The 23,309-nt window shown below is 43.2% G+C and overlaps 1 protein-coding gene across 3 annotated transcripts; it reads right to left on the reverse strand.

Annotated features, from left to right (window-relative positions):
• Nucleotides 1–245: 245 nt before the first annotated feature.
• On the reverse strand, nt 246–12,790 carry LOC109909347 (calpain-8). 3 transcript variants are annotated; one of them, XM_031796113.1, is made up of 22 exons: nt 12,390–12,790; nt 10,228–10,297; nt 9,233–9,351; nt 6,349–6,482; nt 5,872–6,043; nt 5,604–5,687; nt 5,421–5,506; nt 5,250–5,327; nt 4,194–4,387; nt 3,876–4,078; nt 3,754–3,765; nt 3,453–3,532; nt 3,235–3,357; nt 3,088–3,124; nt 2,832–2,906; nt 2,691–2,736; nt 2,330–2,391; nt 2,025–2,093; nt 1,592–1,670; nt 1,357–1,473; nt 1,199–1,251; nt 246–817 (listed from the first exon to the last, which is right to left on the reverse strand). In XM_031796113.1, the coding sequence occupies exons 1-22, from the start codon at nt 12,582–12,584 to the stop codon at nt 791–793; spliced, it is 2,115 nt and encodes a 704-aa protein (XP_031651973.1). In that variant the 5' UTR covers nt 12,585–12,790; the 3' UTR covers nt 246–790. The 3 variants fall into 3 exon arrangements, with proteins under 3 accessions (XP_031651973.1, XP_031651972.1, XP_031651974.1); XM_031796112.1 differs by having other exon boundaries at nt 1,199–1,473; XM_031796114.1 differs by having other exon boundaries at nt 1,199–1,473; nt 10,228–11,040; nt 12,390–12,760.
• Between the last annotated feature and the right edge of the window lie 10,519 nt (nt 12,791–23,309).

Genomic DNA, 23,309 nt, shown 5'->3' on the forward strand with positions numbered 1-23,309 from the left:
ACTAGAGAGAGCGCGAGGGAGGAATGGAGCAAAGGAGGGAGGGAGCGAGGGAACGTGGTGGAGGAGGCGGCGAGTGCGTGTTGATGCTGTACGTGGCGTCAGTATGATAAGAATAGAGACGGCGAGTGCAGCGCGGCTGAGACCTCACCTTCAATCCCTCACCGGGGCAGGCCGTACTCACCGTGTGTGTGTGAGGCTGGGTTGTATTTATAAACACAGGAATAATTTTACATTATCAAAGCAGATTCATGTTTGCAAAGATTTATTTTCGGATACATTTCATTATTGCGTTTTTCATTTGAATTTCCAGAGCTTCAAATACATTTTCACTATTTCAGCTGTTGGGCAATACCACCTCATTATTTGAGTTTTAAGAAATACTTGGCTGTAAAACTGAAAATACTTGACTCAATTACTTTGCGGAAATAGCTGAAACAAATGAACATTTACAGATTCATATCTGTGTACACATCAAATACATTAGTAGTGACTAACTCCAGAGGTACTATCCATGTAAATGAATGTAAAGCACTATAGGACAATATGGCACTGGTGTATAGTATGGTGACAAAGTTCAGGGATTGTGTGTGTGTGTGTGTGTGTGTGTGTGTGTGTGTGTGTGTGTGTGTGTGTGTGTGTGTGTGTGTGTGTGTGTGTGTGTGTGTGTGTGTGTGTGTGTGTGTGTGTGTGTGGACGAGGACGCCGCCAGAAGCATGATGTTATCATATGGTCCTGGTCAGACAGAATGCCCCTGCAGTGCCCACGCGGAGACCCCGTTTGCAGAGCACACTCACACGATCAGGAGTCGGAGCAGCCACTGTAAAAAAAACAGCAAAGAGAGGAGCAACCAACCAGGCAGGGTTAGAGGGCATTAGTAAAGGTATAGCATATATAAAGGTTAGGGTCAGGGACAAGGTATAAGTTAGGCTTGAGGATATGGTCTGGCACAGGACGGGGTAGGGTCAGGTTATGATTCATGTTTAGGGTCATGGTTACTGTCAAGATAGGGTTATGGCTAGGGTAAGGGTTGAACAGGAATGTGGACATTATGCTAGGGTTGTGGGTGAGGTTAGGGTTGAACCGGGATGTGGACATTGAGTTAGGGTTGAGGGTAAGGATAGGGTTGAACCCGGATGTGGACGTGAAGTTAGGGTTAGGGCCAGGGTTTTGGTTGATTTCATAGTCAAGGACGACTCACGGCATTGATTCCCACATCTTTGACCTCTGGGTTGCTCTCTGATTTATACAGGGCTGGGTAGAGGGGACACAAACACACACAATATTGCAGCAGAACATCGTAACCGACAACAAAACATAACACGCCTCGCTGTGTGCGTTGCGTGTGTGTTGACATACCGAATAGCTTGCGCAGCCTGGTGACACAGGCCACAAAGCCATGGAAAGGCAGATGCGGCTCCCCAGAGCCAAACCTCTCCCACAGCACCTGTATGACCTGGCCATCACACTGCACCCCTAGCAGGAGCGAGAGGGGAGGAGAGAGAAATGGGTTATTATCCATTCAAGAGTGGAGTGGAGGGTAAAATGTAACACACCATATGGAAAGTGAGTGAGTGAGTGAGTGAGTGTGTACCTGCAGCCTGGAGGGCCAGACTAAGCTCAAAGGGGCTCATGGTCCCTGAAGAGTCCTGATCAAACTTGAAGAAGATGGACTGAAAGAGAGAGAGCGTGAGAGGTCAATGACAGATGGTTGAGTAACTGTAGCTAAGTAATATTACTAATTATAAACCAGGTATTTTGTGTCCTGGATACTGATTGGCCGAAACAGCATTTCAGCTGTGTGTATATCAGACAATATACAATGGGTATGAAGCAAAAATACCATTTATGTTGGTAACCAGTTTATAAAAGCAATACGTATACCCATGGTATACGGTCTGATATACCAAAGCGTTCAGCCAATCAGCATTCAGGGTTGATTGGCAGTTTATAATGGCCAATATACCACAACCCCTCTGGCTTTATTGCTTAACACCTTGGGGCTTGTCCCTCTAGCACAGTCGTACCTGCAGACTGCGAAGAGAGGCCAGCACAGGCTCTGTCTGCTCTCGGGTCAGACTGCTACGCCCCCCAGTCTGACAGGTGGGTTAGGGATAGCTCTCAGACACAGACAGAGGTGCTCAAAAGTACCAGGGCCCGTATCCACAAAGCAGTTTGGCGTTTTAGATCACAATGAATAAGATTCAATGGACAAATCCTAGATCAGCACTCCTGCTCTTAGATGCTTTGTGGATACGGGCCCTGGCAAGAAGAACAAAGGCAGTGAGATGTATGGGGTAAGGTTGTGACAACTGGCCAAATGAAAGGATACATCCTCTCCAAAGATGAGCTGTCTGCATGTCTCCAGTGGCAGCTGGTAGTCTTTCTCCAAAACTGAGAGAGGGGGAGAGGGGAGGAGTGAAAGTGGCAGATGATTTTAATGCTATATTAGCTATGAGGTTATGCCTAGAGAAGTCATCTCTGTTTAGCCCAAAAAGTTTGTCTACCTGATAGAGGTAACCTTGCTACTCTGCTCCCACCTACTGGCTGTTACTGGTACTGCAGTGTAAGAATATTCCCCACAATAGGACCAAATGGAGGTACCCTTCATCACAGCAGTTTAGGGAGTTCAGCGACACGGTTTGACTAAATTAACCTTAGAAAGGAAAACCTGAGCTCATGAAGGACCGAACCTGAGTTAACCAGCTTCATGAACTCCTTAGCATTCAGCTTGTCGTCCTGCCAGGGAGAGAGAGAACAGGAGGTTAAGACTGTCTAAGGGAGATAATTATCTTCTATGGTTGAGTTATATTTTGAGACGAGAGAATTCCTACAGGCCCCGCCATCTCATCAAAGGTCTTCTGTACTCTCTTGCGATCCTCTGGCAACACTGGTGGCATTGACATTACCTGTGAAGGACACGGACACACACACACACACACACACACACACACACACACACACACACACACACACACACACACACACACACACACACACACACACACACACACACACAGTGACAGTTGGCTTGCTGAACTGGAGAGTGGTAAGTGCAGTAGAAGTATGCTTCAGTAAGGTCCAACGCACCATGATGAAGCCAGTGGAGCAGGTGAAATCTTTGGTCCTGGAATACAAGGAGGAGCTCCATCAGTCTCAATGCAATATAAGATTGTCACTGAACTGTCATCATCGGCAGCATCATCATCACCCGCCCCCACCCATCCCCCTCTGTACCCCAGATTGTTGCCGGTCTTGGAATAGACGCGGAGGAAGAATTCCGCAGGCTGGTTGGGACTGTAGGTGGATGCCAGAATCACATAGTTTCCCGGGTCCAGCCTCACCTCCCTCCACACAGCCCTACGGCGACAAATGACAAGAAGAAGAGATGAGATATAACTTTGTAGACTGTTTTCATGAACATGTGACACAGTATTTGCAGGGAGGTACAATACCTCAGGGGCTGGTACTTCCCAGAACTCCCCACAGGCTGCTGGGAAGAGAAGAAGCTCTGGTCCAGACACAGGCCCTGGAGCTACAAGAGGGGGAGCGGGGAGGAGAGGAGAGGGGAAGATAGGAGAGGAAAGAGAGGAAGAAGGCAGATATAGAAAAGAGGGAGAGATGGAGGTAGTGGTTGGAGAGAGAGGGGGGCAGCAGAGGGGGGCAGCAGACATGGTTGTTAGATTAAAAGTGACATTATCTAACAAATGAAAATATGTCGTTTTTTCCCCAATTTCTTCCCAACATGATACTCACCTTTGGAGGAACCTGCGGAGACAGGAAAAACGTCAGACTAACTGAACATGTAGAACATTCAGATTCACAGCACACACGGGGACAACGCATGTTCTCTCCCTCGCTCTCCCTTCCTCTCTCACCCTGTAGATGTGGAAGGCGATGTGGAGGAAGTTGACTTTGTCCTTCTTTCTCCGGTTTTTCTGCAGTAGTTCCACCAACACGGTGCACTGCTTCGCTTTCTCCTTCTGATTCTCGGCCACCTTCTTCTCCTCCGGAGTCATCGCATGATCGTCATCATGCTCGGCAAGGACAAGCTGGAACTGGGGATTCTTCCAGAAGGATCCTACAATAGAGGAGGGATTGATGGTAGTAAATGACAAGGAAGGTAGTAAATGACAAGAGGATGAAATTACAAACGTTCTACACACACACACACACACACACACACACACACTCACGAGGGTAAGTACAGCTTCCCCCTGCAGTGGAGCCCGATACCCAGGAGCCTTTATGGGAGCTGAGGGTCCAGGAAGAGATGGGGGCGGCAGGGGAGTCGGGGTCGGTGGGTGTGTCCTCGTCCACTATGGGGTCAGGGTCCACACTGCACAGCTCCACTGTGCCAAACAGCTTGCTGAAGTCCTCCGCACTGATCCTGACACACAGAGAGGGACGCGCACTGTTGGAATGTGTTTGTGTGCTGTTGTTGTATTGTATGAAACTAGATTGCACTTTAGAGTTAGAGACATTTATTAAAGTGTCATTCCACAATGATACAATGCAAAATGCAGATTTTAAAAGACCACATTGTGGACCACTCAAACAGAGTTTTGAGACACGAAAAAGCAGTCATAGTCCAACATGGTACACAGTGTTTCATTTGGAGTCATCTATAATACATTACATCATCTATGCATTTTTGGTGTCAGTTATTGTACATTACATTGTATTTACACGTGTGTGCATCAACAGAAACAGTACAGCAGACATAAGGTGAGACTGGTCGATGTTTGCGTCTACGTGTGTTTGTGTCCATGTGGGTTTGTGTCTGTGTCCATGTGGGTTTGCATCTGTGTCCATGTGGGTTTGTATCTGTGTCCATGTGGGTTTGTATCTGTGTCCATGTGGGTTTGTGTCTGTGTCCATGTGGGTTTGTATCTGTGTCCATGTGGGTTTGTGTCTGTGTCCATGTGGGTTTGTGTCTGTGTCCATGTGGGTTTGTATCTGTGTCCATGTGGGTTTGTATCTGTGTCCATGTGGGTTTGTATCTGTGTCCATGTGGGTTTGTGTCTGTGGCCATGTGGGTTTGTATCTGTGTCCATGTGGGTTTGTATCTGTGTCCATGTGGGTTTGTGTCTGTGTCCATGTGGGTTTGTATCTGTGTCCATGTGGGTTTGTATCTGTGTCCATGTGGGTTTGTGTCTGTGTCCATGTGGGTTTGTGTCTGTGTCCATGTGGGTTTGTATCTGTGTCCATGTGGGTTTGTATCTACGTGTTTTTGTAATGCCAGAACCTACCAGAACTCTCCGTCCTCACTATTTTTCAGCTCAATCCTTTTCTTTTCAGCAGCATTCACATCATCCCAGTCTTTACTCCTGCAATTACACACACACACAGGAAAATGAGCACGGGATCACTGTGTAGTGACAAAATGAAACACACACACACGCACACACACACTTCCTCACTTGTCACTCCAGGGTCCAGAGTACTCCACAAAGCCCCAGGGGTTCCTCAGCCTCAGCAACAAGGCCTCACCAGCTGACTTCTTCACCTGAACCACACGCACACAAACAATTATGTTAGCAAAATGGGAACGTGGATTATTTTCTCAATGACTTTAGTTCAGGGAAGCACAGTATGATACATACCGTGTCAGTGTCTGTGATGGCGTAGGCATGGCCCTTCACCAGTCCCTCTGCAGTTACTGTGCCTATCTCAAGATAGTTACTAGCCTGTGGAGATACACAGCACATAGAGAGCAACTTGCTTCTTACACAGTGAAAGTCACACTTGCAATCACAGTAGCTATTGACGAAGGAGCGGTGTGGGTGTCAGAAAGGTGTGTAGCTTTGTTGGTACAGCATTCTGTGTGTGTGTGTGTGTGTGCGTTCTTGCTTGCTTGTGTTTGTGCTGTACCTGTATGAAGCAGCTGAGCAGGCTGCCACGGGACAGGGCATCAGAGAGGGCTTTCCACATGATCCTGGGGGTGCGTGAGGATACAGGGAGGGAGTAGGCTATGCCCCCTGTGAAGTCCTCCATCGCCTCAGAGATATTACCCCCCTTCAGACTGCCATATGACCCGATCAGCCTGCTCCGAGATAGGGGTAGAGGGAGCAGGAGAAAGAGGTGTGTGGAGAGAAAGGGGGAGGGGATAGAGTGTTGGGGGAGAGGAATGAGGGAGATAAAGGAAGGGGACATTTTCTAGATTTAGCAGGTGCTCTTTTTCAAAGTGCCTTATGATAAACATATTCAAATGAGGAGGCTGAAACCTCATAAGAGCATTGTCAGGCACACACAAACACTACAACCATATAGCATATTACACATGCACACACACACACACACACACACACACACAAACACACACACACACACACACCCCGGTTGACTCACTTGGCATAGGCTTTCTCCACCAGGGCGCTCCAGTACTCGTTGCGGGTACAGGAGTAGCTGAAGAGCAGGCGGCCTCCGCGTACAGGCAGCCTGTCATCCACTACCACCTCCACCCACTCACCATACTGCCAGAACTACACAAGGAGGGGGAGGGAGAGGGAGGTACGGAGGGGGAGGGAGGTAGCGAGGGAGAGGGAGGCATAAAGAAGGTGGACAGTAAGGGAGGGAGAAGGTGAGAGAGAAATCTACATTTAATGTGTTGCGTAACAGTGGGCAAGTACAGGCCTGCATTTAAACATACTGGAGGTCATGAGTTATGACTTGGTGATGTTCTCTAATTGCTTGCCCATAAGCGTGTGTGTGTGTGTGTGTGGATGCATGCGTGCGTGTATCCCAGGGTAGTAGCTACCTACAAGTCTGGACTACACTCCCAACATAACCACTCCAGCTATCTAAGTCTACTCATATTATCCCCCTTCCTTCCGACAAACATGTTATGTCATGCCACACATACTTCACTGAGAGGACATTAGAAAATATTAAAGCATTTACAGAGTCATAACTCATGACCTCTATGTTTTAATGTTTCCATTGCATGTCTTTTCACAGATGTTATTTCATGAGACAATGTTTCAGTAATCAATCCCTTTAAATTGACACAATTGGTCCAGAGAACAATTAAATGATAATGACGTCAGGGGCAAGTTTGCAGAGACGAGATAGAGAATGGGTTAGAGGTGTGTGTATGAAAATGTGTGTGTGTGTGTGTGTGTGTGGGGGGGGGGGGGGATGAAAGGTGTGTGTGTGGGGGGGTCATAAATCTAGTAGGGTGATTATACAGCAGTACAAGCAAACTAGCACAAGCAAAGTTAATCTAGGGCAGAGATCATCAACTAGATCTAGGGTGCCGGAACATAATAACATATTATTTGTAGACTGCGAAATGACCGCAAGTAGCCCAAACAGGTCAAATATTTTACGAAAACAACCCTTTCAAACTTTGCTTACATTTCCATACGATCACATATATCTCCATATCACAGGGGGTTCATGGCACCTTCATTGGGGAGGACGAGCACGTGGTAATGGCTGGAGAGGAATATTAGTTACACCACCCAACTTGGTCTCAAAGCATTTTGTATTATTCTGTACGTAAACCCGAACCACTCCATTTAGTATGATATGTCACGTTTCGTGTGGTTACATAAGACAGATGGTTACTAAAAGCAAAAACATAAGGAGGGTGGCTGTGGGTGGGTGCACAGCGAGAACATCTAGCAACCCAAAGGTTGCCGAGTTCAAATCTCATCACGACCAACATTAGCATTTTAGCAACTTTTCAACTACTTACTACTTTTTTAGCTCCTTTGCATCTACTTAGCATGTTAGCTAACCCTTTCCCCTAACCTTAACCCTTTTAGCTAACCCTTCCCCTAGCCCTTAAAACTAACTCCTAAACTTAACCCTAACACCTAACACAAAACCTAGCTAATGTTAGCCAGATAGCTAACGCTAGGCACCTAGCTAGAATCCTTAACATATCATACTAAATGGAGTGGTTGCCCCACCTGGTCCCATAACACACACTAACACACGCCTATATTGTCTCATTTTCTTTGTTCCCTTAATAACTCTTTATTTCCACCTTACCACTGAGACATAGCTAAAAAAAATAGCTACATGGACCGAGTTTACCTTGTATCTTTGTATATTTGCTCTGTCTCTGTGTACACTCACAGGGCTCCCTACGCACTCACACACACTGTCACTCCAACGCACTCACACACACTGTCACTCCAACGCACTCACACACACTGTCACTCCAACGCACTCACACACACTGTCACTCCAACGCACTCACACACACTGTCACTCCAACGCACACACAAACACTCACTCCATCATTTGCCCACTCACACATACATTTATACTGACTCCACTCACATACAAGCTGCTGCTACTCTGTTTATCTTATATCCTGTTGCCTAGTCCCCTTACCCCCTATACATATCTACCTCCATCACTCCAGTATCCCTGCACTAGAGGAGATCTGCATGGAGGAATGGGCCAAAATACCAGCAACAGTGTGTGAAAACCTTGTGAAGACTTACAGAAAACGTTTGACCTCTGTCATTGCCAACAAAGGGTATATAACAAAGTATTGAGATAAACTTTTGCTATTGACCAAATACTTATTTTCCACCATAATTTGCAAATAAATTCATTAAAAATCCTACAATGTGATTTTCTGGATTTTTTTTCCTCATTTTGTCTGTCATAGTTGAAGTGTACCTATGATGAAAATTACAGGCCTCTCTCATCTTTTTAAGTGGGAGAACATGCACAATTGGTGGCTGACTAAATACTTTTTTGCCCCTCTATATAGCATGCTTACCTACTTACTTTATTGTGTTTTTCATATTATTCTTATTTCTTGTGTGTGTTTTTTTCTATTAATACATTCGCTATTGATTACTGCATAGTTTTTTTTTAAATGTACCTTTTATTTAACTAGGCAAGTCAGTTAAGAACAAATTCTTATTTTCAAAGATGGTGGGTTAACGGCCTTGTTCAGGGGCAGAACAACAGTTTTGGGGTTTGAACTTGCAACCTTCCGGTTACTAGTCCAACACTCTAACCACTAGGCTACCCTGACGCCCCATTGTTGGGTTTTGAGTTTGGAAGAAAGGCACTTCACTGTACTTGTGCATGTGACATTAAAACGTGACACTACTACTTTTCAGTCCTGCTTTTGCTTCTCTCACTCTTTTACATGGCATGCTGCACTAATACGATTGTAAGGGACATTCTCATTGTAACGACAAAAAAGTGAGTATGCAGAACACATGTACACTGCAAGCTCATTAACCCTCCCCCGCATTACCGTGAAGTGGAAGATGCCAGCATAGGATTCTGTCAGGCTCTGATTAGGTGGTACCACTTTGACAAAGAGATTGGGGTGCATGGTAAGGCAGGACAGGGCAGCCAGAAGCCAACAGTCACCTATTAGAAAAACAAAGAGACAGGCCAAAGGCATGATAACTAGCCATATGATAACTAGCCATAACTAGCCATATGATTCTACATGTTTTTTTGTTTGTTTTTCTCATTTCAAATCATTTCCTGACGCTTGAGGAAGTTCTAACACTGCAGAGTTCCCACACTCACACACTCTCTCCCTCACAAACACACACACATGCACAAGCGCACACAAACATGCCTGTACACACACAGGCACATTCCTCTCTAACAGTCAACAGCTGCTCTTTGTGTCCGTGTAGAGGAAAGTAAGAGGTGTTGATGTTTGATGCACACACACACACACACACACACACACACACACACACACACACACACACACACAAGGGATGCCACATTGCCACCAGATCCTTTACACAAACCCAGAGGACAAATAATGAAGCAATAACAAGAGAATGAGAATTCTCCCTATTTCACAACAATGAAAAACAGACTGGACATCGCATGAAAAGCAGTGATAAACAAGGCACATTGTTTTTCATGGGAGAAAGGGGTGTGACCACAGGGTCCATTTTAGACCCACAGATTCCCCCGGGAGGTTGGGACTGGGAGGTGAGAGCACAGAATGTCTCCCCGATCCCCATGCTGTTGGTCCATGTGTTTGGAGCGGAGCCCCTGGGGTGGTATGGAAGGGTGACCTATTCAGAGTCTGAACCACACAGATAGTAGAACCAGGATATCATCTTGGCCCCATTCCCAGGAGAATAGGTTTGGAGAGGTGAGGTCAATCTAGTTCTACATGAAAACTGTGAGTTGGAGTGAGCATAAGTGTCTACCTGTTACTGCAATGATATCCCATCCTACGATGCTTAAAACACACGCACGCACACACACACTTACCCAGCTGGCCCTGGCAGATATCGGTGGTGCAGGTTGTGTCCTCCACAAACACAGCATTGGCACTGATCTCCTGCAGAGAGAGAGAGAGACACAGGGCAGAGTTCAAGGCTACAGTTTACACTGTCTGAGGGAATGTGTAACTCTTTGTTTCATTCACATAACAGTTGACTGGATGATGACAAAGCAATGTTCCTGATTTCAACTGCATCACAGACGTTCCATGGCTTCTTCGGTTGTTCTCCTCTTTCCATGTCTTTTCTGCTTTTAGTGATTTCCTGTCCAGCTGTTTGGCACAAACTCTGTAAGTTCTCTTTCTTTTCTCTCTCTCAACATTCTCCGTTCTGTCAATTCGCTCTCTTCTCTCTCTGAATACGCTCCAGCAGATCAATCTATCTCCCTCAGAACTAGACCACACCTGACAGTGAGTCAGCTCTGGTGTAGCCTACATCTGTCCAGGAGCATCACCCAATTGTACACAACTAGAGCTACTCATATCCTCATCAACCTCAATTCATAATGTCAATGTAAATATGATAACATAGGCTACAGATATCCATAAAATAAGCATGACTAAGAAATTTGACTATTGCAATTTAGAAGTATGTTTTTGAGAGTGACCACATGGCTGGCTATCATGTAGACCAGGGTTCCCCAAACTCTGTCCTGGGCCCCCCCCCGGGTGCACTTTTTTTTCTTCCCTAGCACTGCATAGCTGGGGGGGGGGGACCCTGATGTAGCCCAGTTGTCACCAATCGGTCGATCACGATCGACTTTTCCATCTTCAAGGCATCCCTAGATGATCACCAAACATTCCTGTAGAAAAGCGATAAAGGATTGAGTTCCTTTGTGTGTGTGTGTGTGTGTGTGTGTGTGTGTTGCGCTGCCAACTCTGCCTACCTGGCAGACCGGGAGATCTGTGGCTAAATCGAGTGTGCCAGCACTGGCCAATCCGGTAGCTCAAATCACTGTGCCTACAGCTTCCGTCATCCTGGCCACAAAATTTGATACTAGCCTATGTGAGATTTCATAACTTTTAAAACCATGACCAGAGAGAGACTGTCAAAGAATAACCTAAAGCGACGAGCTGCTATTCTGAGTGAGTTCACGTCTAAGTTTTTATTCAGTACTGTTTTATTTAACCAGGCAAGTCAGTGAAGAACAAATTCTTATTTACAATGACGACCTACCCCTTCCAAACCTGGGCCAATTGTGCACCGCCCTATTGGACTCCCAATCACAGCCATATGTGAACCAGGGACTGTAGTGACACCTCTTAGCACTGAGATGCCGTGCCTTAGACCACTGCGCCACTCAGGAGCCCTATTACAAACAAAACGCTCTTCTTCCTACTTCCACTGGAGCTGCAATGAATGAGTATCCAAGTGTAGGCTACCAATAGCCCTGCGTTTTTATTATTATTAGCATTTCGTCCTGTCTATTGTAATATCAAGGAATATGTAGCTTTCTCTGGTCATAGGGACAACATTAATTTGTGCATGAGGCAGACGCGGTTTAAAACATTCGAGTTTTGCCATCAGGTGGAAGATTGTGTCCTCTCTCTCTGGTCAGTCTCACCAGAGGAAAGGGAGGAGAGAGCAGGGACTCTGCTGCTCTCTCCCTCCCTCAGCTGAGACTAATCTCATACTTCAGTGTGTTCAAGACAACTGGGAACTCGGAATAAAACGAGATCTGACTTGGGGGGGAAAAAAATCTTTAACGGTCATCCAACTCGGAATTCCAAGTCGGAAATATTTCTAGAGCTCTGACTTTCCGACCTGAAAATCACTAATATCATGATTTGACTTTCCCCCTTCTTGTTCCCAGTTGTCTTGAACGCACCATGACCATCAGAGGCAGTTAGCATCAGTCCAGTAAAATAAAAAAGCTCATTATTTCAAATTATACTGTGCCTCGCAAGTGCTACAACTGAAATATTTTGCTATCAAAGCTCGAGTTTTGAAATATAATATGGCCTAAGAATAGCAATATTGGCCGGCCAGGCGTATAGCCAATTTGCTGTGATAATGTATTTGGCGTACTGCACAAACCTCAATTCTACAGAACAGTTTTATTATTTTAATATTTCAAGTCATGTTTAAAAAAGAAATCACTGCGGTAGATCTCGACTTGCTTGTGTATACACTGATAGGACAGTAGCCTACCTTGGGTCGCAGCCACTTGATCTCCTTTTTGGGATCCGGGTCGGTAGGCATACCGATTGAGCTCTGGTCCGGGGCGAAGGTTGAGTCAGAGAACAGCAAACCGGATTTAACGCACGCATCTAGGAGGGCTACATAGTCCTGGTCCCGAAATTGAACAGGGTTGGCAATGGAACCGGTTGCGACCTGAGTCTCCATTTCCAATGTTCAAGTTGAGATCAATTTGGAAAAATAGTAAACGTAGCCTAATTAGAGTTAAACTATGCCAGCTTTCCTATTTTGACTCACTCCTGTATGCTTATTTTTTGGGACTTGTGCAACAACCCCTGTTCTTAAATACACACACACTCATTCACCCGTATGGAGACATAAGGGCGCCTCCCTTACTCGAACCATCCCAGAAAGGTATGCAGAGCCCCCGGGAGGTTTGGAATTTTCTCCTTTTGTTAACACAATCAACATGTTCCTGTACTGTGGCCGGAATTGTGATCGAATCAAAGTAAAGTTAGCCACTCTCAATGCAACAAATATGAAACAAAACGAACTTCGACTTAGTAGGAGAGTGTATGCAAGATATTTTGAAAATAACTTCTGAGTAGAATTATATTGCAACGACTGGCGCAAGCGACTTGATATATGTGCTTGTTTTGAGATCAAAGCGAGAGCCGTATGTACTGCCACGTGTGCACATTTGTTGATATTCTTTGTTAGTTAGTGAGTTATTAGCCCAGTTATAGCTCATTTCTGGTCAGCAATGATGGAGTGATTGCTTCATACAAAAGCAGAAACTGTGTACATTTCTAGCCATCTGAGTCAAGTAGATGTTTTTATGTCTTAAAAGGGCAGTGTTGTATTTTGAGACATGCTTGAATAGCTAAGTTGCCATTAAACAGAGGGTAGCATAGATTTTTGTCTGATTCTCTGTAATAATAAAAATTATATGGGAATAAGAATTATTCTTATTTTGTAAAGTGGTTTCTTGCATAAATCTATGGTGCTCCTGAGCAGTGACTTGCCTATACAACAACATTTTCAGTGATGTCCTTGTTCGAAGAACAAGTTGATAAACAGGTTAATGACAAACCCTGCATGTTTTTTCAAAGGTGTCTTGAAATGTAGGCCTACATTGAACACCCCATGTTGTCTACTACTGTAGGCTGAATGATATAACTATGTCCTTGTTAAAATGTTATGGGATGCATTTTCTCAGTTGTTTTTGACATTATGATCAAAGAGCCACAGTAGCCTTCCTAGCCACTGTTAAAACAGTGACTTAAAGCAGGTGCAGCCTCAGTGTTGACAGTAAACACCGGAAATTGCACAGCATTTTCACAATGTTCAGGTTTGCAGACCTGAAATTTCCTCAGTGCTGAAAAAAATGTAAGGGAACATTGTCTATGACACTTGCTTTGTCCACAGGAGGATTTGGACTCTCAAAGAGCCCTTCAGTCTGTCGCTGGGCCGTTCTCCTTCACGCCTGATTAAATCGACAATGAGGACAAGAAAACAATGACCAGAGCAAACAAACACAAAGAATAACGATTCAAACCCATAGAATGGTGCCCATTTAACTCCATTATCCGCCTGCCCATTCTCCCCATATGGTCTTTGAGGTCGGGATTATACACAGCCCTAATAACATAGCTCGCCGACCTGCCCTAAACATCCACATCCACATCAACATCCTTTTGATCCCACGACTCGCGACGTTCTGACGAAAACTGTCACCGCCACTATTTAAAAATATATAATGTATAAATGTTATATATATATATATATATATAAAAATGTGTTACAAATTAATTCTAAAAAATAGGTCAGGGAAATGAACAATATGAACAACCACCTGAAATAAAATAAATAGAAGATGACAGATCACAATTCAACATACCGGTACATCAAATCCAATTATATAATGTTATGGTGCAAATACTATTTTGTTACTATGTAACTTGAGGGTATTTGGCATTTTATTAGGATCCCCATTAGCTGTTGCAAAAGCAGCAGCTACTCTTCCTGGGGTCCACACAAAACATGAAACATGACATCATACAGAACATTAATAAACAGAACTACATCAAAAACTAATTTAAAGGCTCACGTAGCCAACATATGAATACATACACACAAACTATCTAGGTGAAATAGGGGAGAGGCGTGGTGCCGTTAGGTGTTGCTTTATCTGATTTTTTAAATCAGGTTTCCTGTTCATTTGAGCAATATGAGATGGAAGGGAGTTTCATGCAATAACGGCCCTAGTAAGGCTACAAATTCACAAATTAAGGTTTGAAATCTGGGCGTCTTCTTTGAAAATATACATTTATGAATATAGATTTTAATCATAAGTAAATTCTGTTTTTTCAGAATTTCTTTTAGTAAGCAGGAGTCTGGGTAATGACATGGTGCCAGGAGCTGACTGAATGGTAGCCTATTATTTTTCGCCTATTTGCATCATTTTCTGTAGTCAGGCAATCCCATGTCGATTAAACGTGTATGTCGATTAAAAATGTATGAAGAACAGGCTGTGTGTGTTCTCTCTCTATAACTCACACATAAACACACTTTCCTCGTCCTACTTTAAGCACATTATTTCACACATTCTTCTTCCACACACAGCCTATATTTAGTTGAAACCAATTACATATACAGTGCATTCAGAAAGTATTCAGACCCCTGTAAGGAGTGCGTAACTGGTGGCAGGGAAATCAGACACAGGAGAGCAGAACTAGGTAATAGCTGGAGCAGTTTAATTCCAAAACCAACGGCATTAAGAAAATATCAACATGGGTACAAAACCCGACGCGCACCAGTAAACATGTGCACAAGCACTTACAACAAACAATACCACACAAAGACACGGGGGGAACAGAGGGTTAAATACACAACACGTAATGAGGGAATGAAAACCAGGTGTGTAGGAAAACAAGACAAAACAAATGGAAAATGAATCGGCGATGGCTAGAAGACCGGTGACGTCAACCGCCGAACACCGCCCGAACAAGGAGAGGAACCGACTTCGGCAGAAGTCGTGACAACCCCTTGACTTTTTCCACATTTTGTTATGTTAGAGCCTTATTCTAAAACGGATTTTATAGTTTTTCCCTCATCGATCTACACACAATACCCCATAATGACAAAGCCAAAACAGTTTTTTCTGACTTTTTACAAATTTAGTTTAAAAATAAATCGGAAATCACTTTTACATAAGTATTCAGACCCTTAACTCAGTACTTTGTTGAAACACCTTTGGCAGAAATTACAGCCTGGAGTCATCTTGGGTATGATGCTACAAGCTTGGCCCACCTGTATTTGATGAAGTTTCTCCCATTCTTCTCTGCAGAGCTCTGTTAGGTTGGATGGGGAACGTCGCTGCACAGATATTTTCAAGTCTCTCCAGAGATGTTTGATCGGGTTCGAGTCCGGGCTCTGGCTGGGCCACTCAAGGCCATTCGGAGACTTGTCTCGAAGCCACTCCTGCATTGTCTTGGCTGTGTGCTTAGGGTCGTTATCCTGTTGGAAGGTGAACCTTAACCAATGTCTGAGGTCCTGAGAGCTCTGGAGCAGGTTTTCATCAAGGAACTCTCTGTACTTTGCTATGTTAATTTTTCCCTCTATCCTGACAAGTCTTCCAGTCCCTGCCGCTGAAAAACATCCCCACAGCATGATGCTGCCACCACCATGCTTCATCGTAGGGATGGTGCCAGGTTTCCTCCAGACGTGATGCTTCGCATTCAGGCTAAAGAGTTCAATCTTGGTTTAGTCAGACCAGAGAATCGTGTTTCTCATGGTCTGATAATCCTTTAGGTGCCTTTTGGCAAACTCTAAGCGTAGTGTCTTGTGCCTTTTACTGAGGAGTGGCTTCCGTCTGGTCACTCTACCATAAAGTCCTGATTGGTGGAGTGCTGCAGAGATGGTTGTCCTTCTGGAAGGTTCTCCCATCTCCACAGAGGAACTTTGGAACTTTGTCAGAGTGACCATAGGGTTTTTGGTCACCTCCCTGACCAAGGCCCTTCTAGCCCGATTGCTCATTTTGGCCGGGCGGCCAGCTCTAGGAAGAGTTTTGGCTGTTCCAGACTTCTTCCATTTAAGAATGATGGACCTTCAATGCTGCAAACATTTTTTGATACCCTTCCCCAGATCCATGCCTCGACCCAATCCTATCAGATCTCTACGGACAATTCCTTCGACCTCATGGCTTGTTTTTTGCTCTGACATGCACTGTCAACTGTGGGACCTTTTATAGACAGGTGTATGCCTTTCCAAATGTCCAATCAATAGAATTTACCACAGGTGGACTCCAATCAAGTTGTAGAAACATCTCAAGGATGATCAATGGAAACAGGATACACCTGAGCTCAATTTTGAGTCTAATAGCAAGGGTCTGAATAATTATGTAAATAAGGTTACTGTATTTAAAAAATATATACAATAATAATACATTTGCAAAAATGTCCAAAAACATGTTATCACTTTGTCATTATGTGGTATTGTGTGTATACTGATGAGGATTTTTTAAATTTTATCCATTTTAGAATAAGGCTGTAATAACAAAATGTGAAAAAAAGTGATGGTGTCTGAATTCTTCCTGAATGCACTGTCAATGTTTTGTCTTACCCATTCACCCTCTGAATGGCACACATACACAATCCATGTCTCAATTTAGAGGCTTTGAGGGCACCGGCCGCCATTTTTGTACTCCACAGAAGGCACAGTCCTCCATTGGAATGAATGGAATTCAAAATAACATGTACTTCTTTGTTGTAGTGGGGACAGTAACATTATTACTATTTAAGAAAAATACTTTAAGGAATATGTTTTAATAAACAAATATATATTTTTATGTTCAGTTCACATCATAATTTAATAAAAAATTAGGCTATGCATTAAGATGTCAAGGTGATTCAAAGCAAGAGGGTTTACTCCGCAAGAGGGTTTTACTGATCGCTCCTCCTCCCGGCTGTCTGCCATCTTTGGAGACTTGCATTTCCATTGTTAGAGCGGTCACTCGACTATCTCGTCAATATAATAGATCATAATTGCTAAAACTGTCCTCTCCATCAGACCAGCCATTTTGGGTCTTTGATGTGAGCGCCTTTTTCGCACTACCAGACTGCAATCAATAGTAGGCTACTACATTTCGCCACTAGATGGCAGTCTGTCTCTGCTAGATGTGCGAGGGAATTGGAGTTGCTGCCCATACAATTTTGAAGCACTTTAAATGCCAAGAGACAATAAAGCAAGAAAAGTGATATCATTCAAATGTTACTAGCCTTAAATGGAAAAAGAGAGACATTATATATACAAAAAAAAGTATGTGGAATCTCCTTCAAATTAGTGGATTTGCCTGTTTCAGGCATATCTGTTGCTGACAGGTGTATAAAATTGAGCACACATCCATGTAATCTCCATAGACAAACATTGACAGTAGAATGGCCTTACTGAAGAGCTCAGTGACATTCAACGAGGCACCGGCATAGAATGCTACCTGTCCAAAAAGTCAGTTTGTCACATTTCTACCCTGCTAAAGCTGCCCAACTGGTCAACTGTTATTGTGAAGTTGAAATGTCTAGGAGCAACAACGACTCCGCCGCAAAGTTTTAGGCCACACAAGCTCACATCTGTAGTCGGTTGTAACACTCACTACCGAGTTCCAAACTGCCTCTGGAAGCAACATCAGCACAATAACTGTTCATTGGAAGCTTCATGAGATGGGTTTCCATGGCCATGCAGCCGCACACAAGTCTAAAATCACAATGCGCAATGCAAAGCGTTGGCTGGAGTTCACCGCCACTGGACTCTCGAGCAATGCAAATGCGTTCTCTGGAGTGATGAATAACGCTTCACCATCTGGCAGTCCGACGGATTAATCTGGGTTTGGCGGATGCCTGGAGAACGTTACCTGCCCCAATGCATAGTGCCAACTGTAAAGTTTGGTGGAGGAGGAATAATGGTTTGGGGCTGTTTTTCATGGTTCGGGCTAGGCCCCTTAGTTCCAGTGAAAGGAAATCCTAACGTTACAGCATACAATGACATTCTAGATGATTCTCTGCTTCCAACTTTGTGGCAATAGTTTGGGGCAGGCCCATTCCTGTTTCAGCATGAAAATTCCCCCATGCACAAAGTGAGGTCCATACATAAATGGTTTGTCGAGATCGGTGTGAAAGAACTTGACTGGCCTGCACAGACCCCTGACCTCAACCCCATCGAACACCTTTGTGATGAATTGGAACGCTGACTGCTAGCCAGGCCTAATTGCCCAACATCAGTGCCCGACCTCACTAATGCTCTTCTGGCTGAATGGAAGAAAGTCCCTGCAGCATGTTCCAACATCGTGTGGAAAGCCTTCACAGAAGAGTGGAGACTATTTTAGCAGCAAAGGGGGACCAACTACATATTAATGCCCATTATTTTTTTATGAGATGTTCGATCAGCAGGTGTCCACATATTTTTGGCCACGTGTGTTGTATTTTCACATGACCCTCCCCTAAATTGAACATCTTACCCCCTCATAGAATTAACTCAAATAAATGCTTAGACAACAACAAATAACTGTATCAACCCTGTCTTTATAAACGTGGATATCTACTTTGCTTTTGTAGCACAGTCGTGTCGATGCCACGCAGGTTGAGGTTTCACCGATCACCACAGAGGAGCTCACTCTCCCTGCTTGTTTCACTTCTTCACGATCAGAGCCGGTTACAGACAATTATCAGATTTTTCAACATTTTGGTGCCATATTTATAATTATCTAAAATTTACGCAACACATTTTCCACCAACAAGTTTCTGTGACAATGCACTACACAACCAATAAACAAAAGGTACCGACATGGTTTGCATTTCAACACCACAATAAATAGACAATGTCAATCTCGACAAACAGAAAACACATCCCTCCCTACCTTGTAGTTTTGCCGGTGTATCGAAGACTTGGTGACAATCTCTGAATGCCATTGAACTTGTTGGTGTTTTGGAAAACAGATGTCTCTTTACATTAATCAAATTTCCTCTGCACAGTTTGGATTGATTGATTGATTTTATTTGCCAGTTAATAAAATGACATATATACACAAATCATTTTTAAAGTGACCGGGATTGCACAAAGTCAGGGACTGATTTCCATTGTGGTCCCTATTTGCTGCAGAATATACTACAGTAATATAAGGTCTGATTGCAAGTCTAATTTACACATCTCCATCTGGCTTTCTGGTGTCACCTTATTTTTTAACATAACTACATCTATGGGCTTTTATGTTTTTCTGTCGTGCGTAATGTGTGGTCGCCTAAATAATAGGCTATGTATTGGGCTTTTTTGGGTTTGGGCTCAAAAAAATGTCTTTAATGTAGGGCTCATAAAATGTATTTAATGTATGGCTCATCTGGCTCAGGTAGCATCAGACTTGAATTTTCATGCCGATCAAAGCTGTAAATCAAATCCAGACATGTTAATAGGCTTTATACGCTTTACACTTCCGGTTTGGGCGGGTTATACTGTGTTACCCGGGAGAAAAAGGATTATACTCGGGATGGAACATTTGTAATACAGGGAAAATATTCTACACTAGTCTGTAGTTTATTTAGATATTTGGGGCTGCTGGTGAACCATGATGTGCTGGCATAATCAAAGTGACACTGAACAATAGCACTTGCGAGAGACTTTAGGGTGTCTATAGGTTTCAAGGTATGCACATTTCACGGTTTCAAAATTCAAATTGTATCGCCGGACAACGTGACCGGGAAGATTTTAATTTACCAGACATTTGGGAAATTTACCAGACATCCATATGCATTCAGATCCGACTTGGCGCAGCCAGCCCCACCAATAAACTAGGGATATTGGTCAAACGTGTACATGTCCTTAACCGCCTATAACAAATTACAAAAACACTATTCCTTGTATTTCCATGTGTAGCATATGCAAAACATAACCATTTTTTTGTATCGCTTTTTAGCCTATTTTTCTAAAACAATCATTGTTAACTTCACGGTTCAGCTGTTGGAGATTTGAGCACTAAATGCCTCAGGGTATGCATAGGCCTATAGGCTTAGGTGTTTTGTATGATATTAATATTTAAATATATATATAGCCTATATAAAGGAAGAGAAGCTTAGACCGCTTAGACCTAGCCCGAGAGAGAGCGAGAGAGATAGAGATATGCTGGCAGCATTCTACATGGCCGACATACTTATGTCATACTTACATACTTATTTATGTCAGATGGCTACTGCCTCTGCTATACAGATATAGATGTACAGAAGGAGGCTAATTCGTTCATATTTAGTATAACGATAAGCATTATATTGTTAGATTATGGGAGTAACTTTGGTAGGCATGAAACATTCTTCCTCACCTCGAAGTTCAACTGTCTGAGTCAGTTGTAGCGCTGGTGCGCACTGCCTTCATATCATAGGCTTGCAGCAGCTAAAGTTTAATAATAGCCACACCAAACATCCACAAACATTTCTAAACTTTATTAGGGTAATATCAAAAGTAAGTCAAGCCATTGCTTATAGTGAAAATATGAGCAGACTATTATATTGTGGCAAACACAGCATTACATTTGGAACTGAAGAACCTTTTACTGCAGCGGGCTAAATCAGGGTCACACGGCATTCCTTGGTAGTCTTAAACATGTCTACTTTGAAACAGAAGTATTCCACCTCACACACGTGGTTATGGGCTTAAAAAAACAAGACACCTGTGCAATGTCAGATATAGAGTTGAAATGTATTACATTTTGAGTTTGCGTACAAATATTACCCTTTATACACATCACAGAAGACTGAAATATAACAAAACAGTTTGACATAGAATTTAGATTTTCTGCAGCTTTATATAAAAAAGTTGATTAATTATAAAATCATGAAAAATATTAGTAAAATTCCACCCATGAGGCCACTAAGTCATTTGACTGCAGGATACTTTGGCTGAAGGAAATGGCTCAACAGAATGAAACAAAACACTTGCAAACGGGTTTAAACCTTAACAAAAGATTTGAACAAGCTATATTGCAGCAATTACTAAAGAGGCAAGTGCCTACCATATCCCAAAAATGACAGAAATAGGCTAATATTATGTATTTTACAACAGACCTACTTATAACCTATCTTAAACAAAAGACGGAGCTCAAAATTAAAAAGACAGATATCATTGAATTAGCCAATGAAAATGTCTCAACAGAATTAAACAGGTTTTGCATAAGAACTGTTTTCGATTAATAGGCTTACAATAATAACAAGGATATACAATAATAATTATAATAATTATGATAAAACAAATTATTAAACTACGTTTTAGTTCCAAAATTGCATCCTACCTAAATAGGGAGTTGCACAGTAGCCTGTATTCTTTAAAAAAATGTGTCCACTACAATATTAAAACTCGCATAAAATTCCTCTTGTAGGCTTTTCACTAAAGACATCCTCTTTTTCATCTAACTTTTGTTTGACTTGAAAAAGGCCTCCATCTTTGCAAGTATCTGTAGCCTAGGCACTAGGCCAAGGCTCCTCTGTTCCTCTCTCTCCTCAGCAGCAGGCGCACGTGTGCGCAAGGCGAGAGAGATTGGTACTGAAGCGCCAATTCGGGGTGTCGGCTATGATAGACAGCCTCTCCTGGAAAATTTGTCCTGCTACAATTTTATTTATCTGCTTTAATTCAAAAAATCTCAGCCAAATGCAGGCAAGTACCAGCTAAGGGAACCCATGGAGCATTTTCCCATCAGAGTTGTGTTCCATCAAATGTACTTCTTGTACTACATGACACTTTTGAAGTAGCCTAATCTGATTCAAACATTGTGACTGGATGTGTTTATGCCATATATAAAAGGTAATACATCTGAACAGTTACATTATACATAGTTTGGCTATGAAGCGTTAGGTTCTAGGTGTTTGAAGAATAGCCGGAGAGGATTGGAGAGGAAGCAGAACTTTCCTGGACAACTGGGCATGCCGGGAGCATATGTGGCCACATTATTATAGGACGATTTGGGAGAATGAGGATCTCAACAAACAGCGCATTCAGTATCAAAAGTAAAAATACAGCCAGAGTGGCCTGCTACTGTTCCTTTCTAGACCTTATAAACTGTCAAAAGTAGACCCACAACTGATCCAAATCTAATGGCACATTCATATCACAGTGCTTTTGCACTGTTATTCAAATGACACTTTCACTGCGGCATAGAGTAGGCTAGAATGTTGACTCAAAGCCACAAGAGCATAGAACATATTTCAAACCTTGCTTGCTAGGGGGAGGTAGTTGCAGAAACGTTGGAATGGTTATTAAGTCAACTTCCTCAATAGTTGGTCCAGATGATCCACCGCCTCCAGAAACGGTGCCACCTGGTGTTGTGGGCTAGCATAGGTAGGATAATTGGATTGTCCCTAAACAAGATCAGTAGAGCTTTTTGAGTTGTGTGCCTCACGTCTTCACTGTTCTTTCATGCGCAATGATGCACCTGGCCTCTCCGCTGCCTTTCAGCTAATCCTATTTGTTCTTGTCCATTCATCTAAAAAATTTATGCAGCTTTGAATGTTTTTATGTGTGGTATGATTTCTAGCTAGCCTATTGCAGATCTGGACAAACGGTCCAAATACCATTATTGCCACTTTGAATTGTGTATGGAGGGCAGGATAGACTGTTAGACTGATAAACTATGCTGACCTGTGGTATACTAAAAGTTAGCATGATAAACTATGCTGACCTGTGGTATACTAAAAGTTAGCACAAGGAAAAGCATAGTGCATAATATCTTGATATAGGGGAAGCACATGCAAGCAGATGAGGAAATTTGGCTTGGATGGAATAAATTAAATAGTAAAACCTGCAAAAGAGCGAATGAAAACCAGGGGGGAAAACGCACTTACCCTCCTGTGCTAAAAAAACAAACACAACATAATACACCCCAAAGCGAAATAAAAAGTTTGA

The sequence above is a fragment of the Oncorhynchus kisutch genome, linkage group LG18, assembly GCF_002021735.2.
Source record: "Oncorhynchus kisutch isolate 150728-3 linkage group LG18, Okis_V2, whole genome shotgun sequence".
Classification (NCBI taxonomy): Eukaryota; Metazoa; Chordata; class Actinopteri; order Salmoniformes; family Salmonidae; genus Oncorhynchus; species Oncorhynchus kisutch.

Coding starts and splice junctions, on each gene's coding strand:
- LOC109909347 (XM_031796112.1), bottom strand. CDS start 12,584: ATGGAGACTCAGGTCGCAACCGGTTCCATTGCCAACCCTGTTCAATTT. Junction 6,483..9,232: donor CTGGCATCTTCCACTTCACG/GTAATGCGGGGG, acceptor CTCCTTGTGTAG/TTCTGGCAGTATGGTGAGTG. Junction 4,388..5,249: donor AGTGAGGACGGAGAGTTCTG/GTAGGTTCTGGC, acceptor TCTGTGTGTCAG/GATCAGTGCGGAGGACTTCA.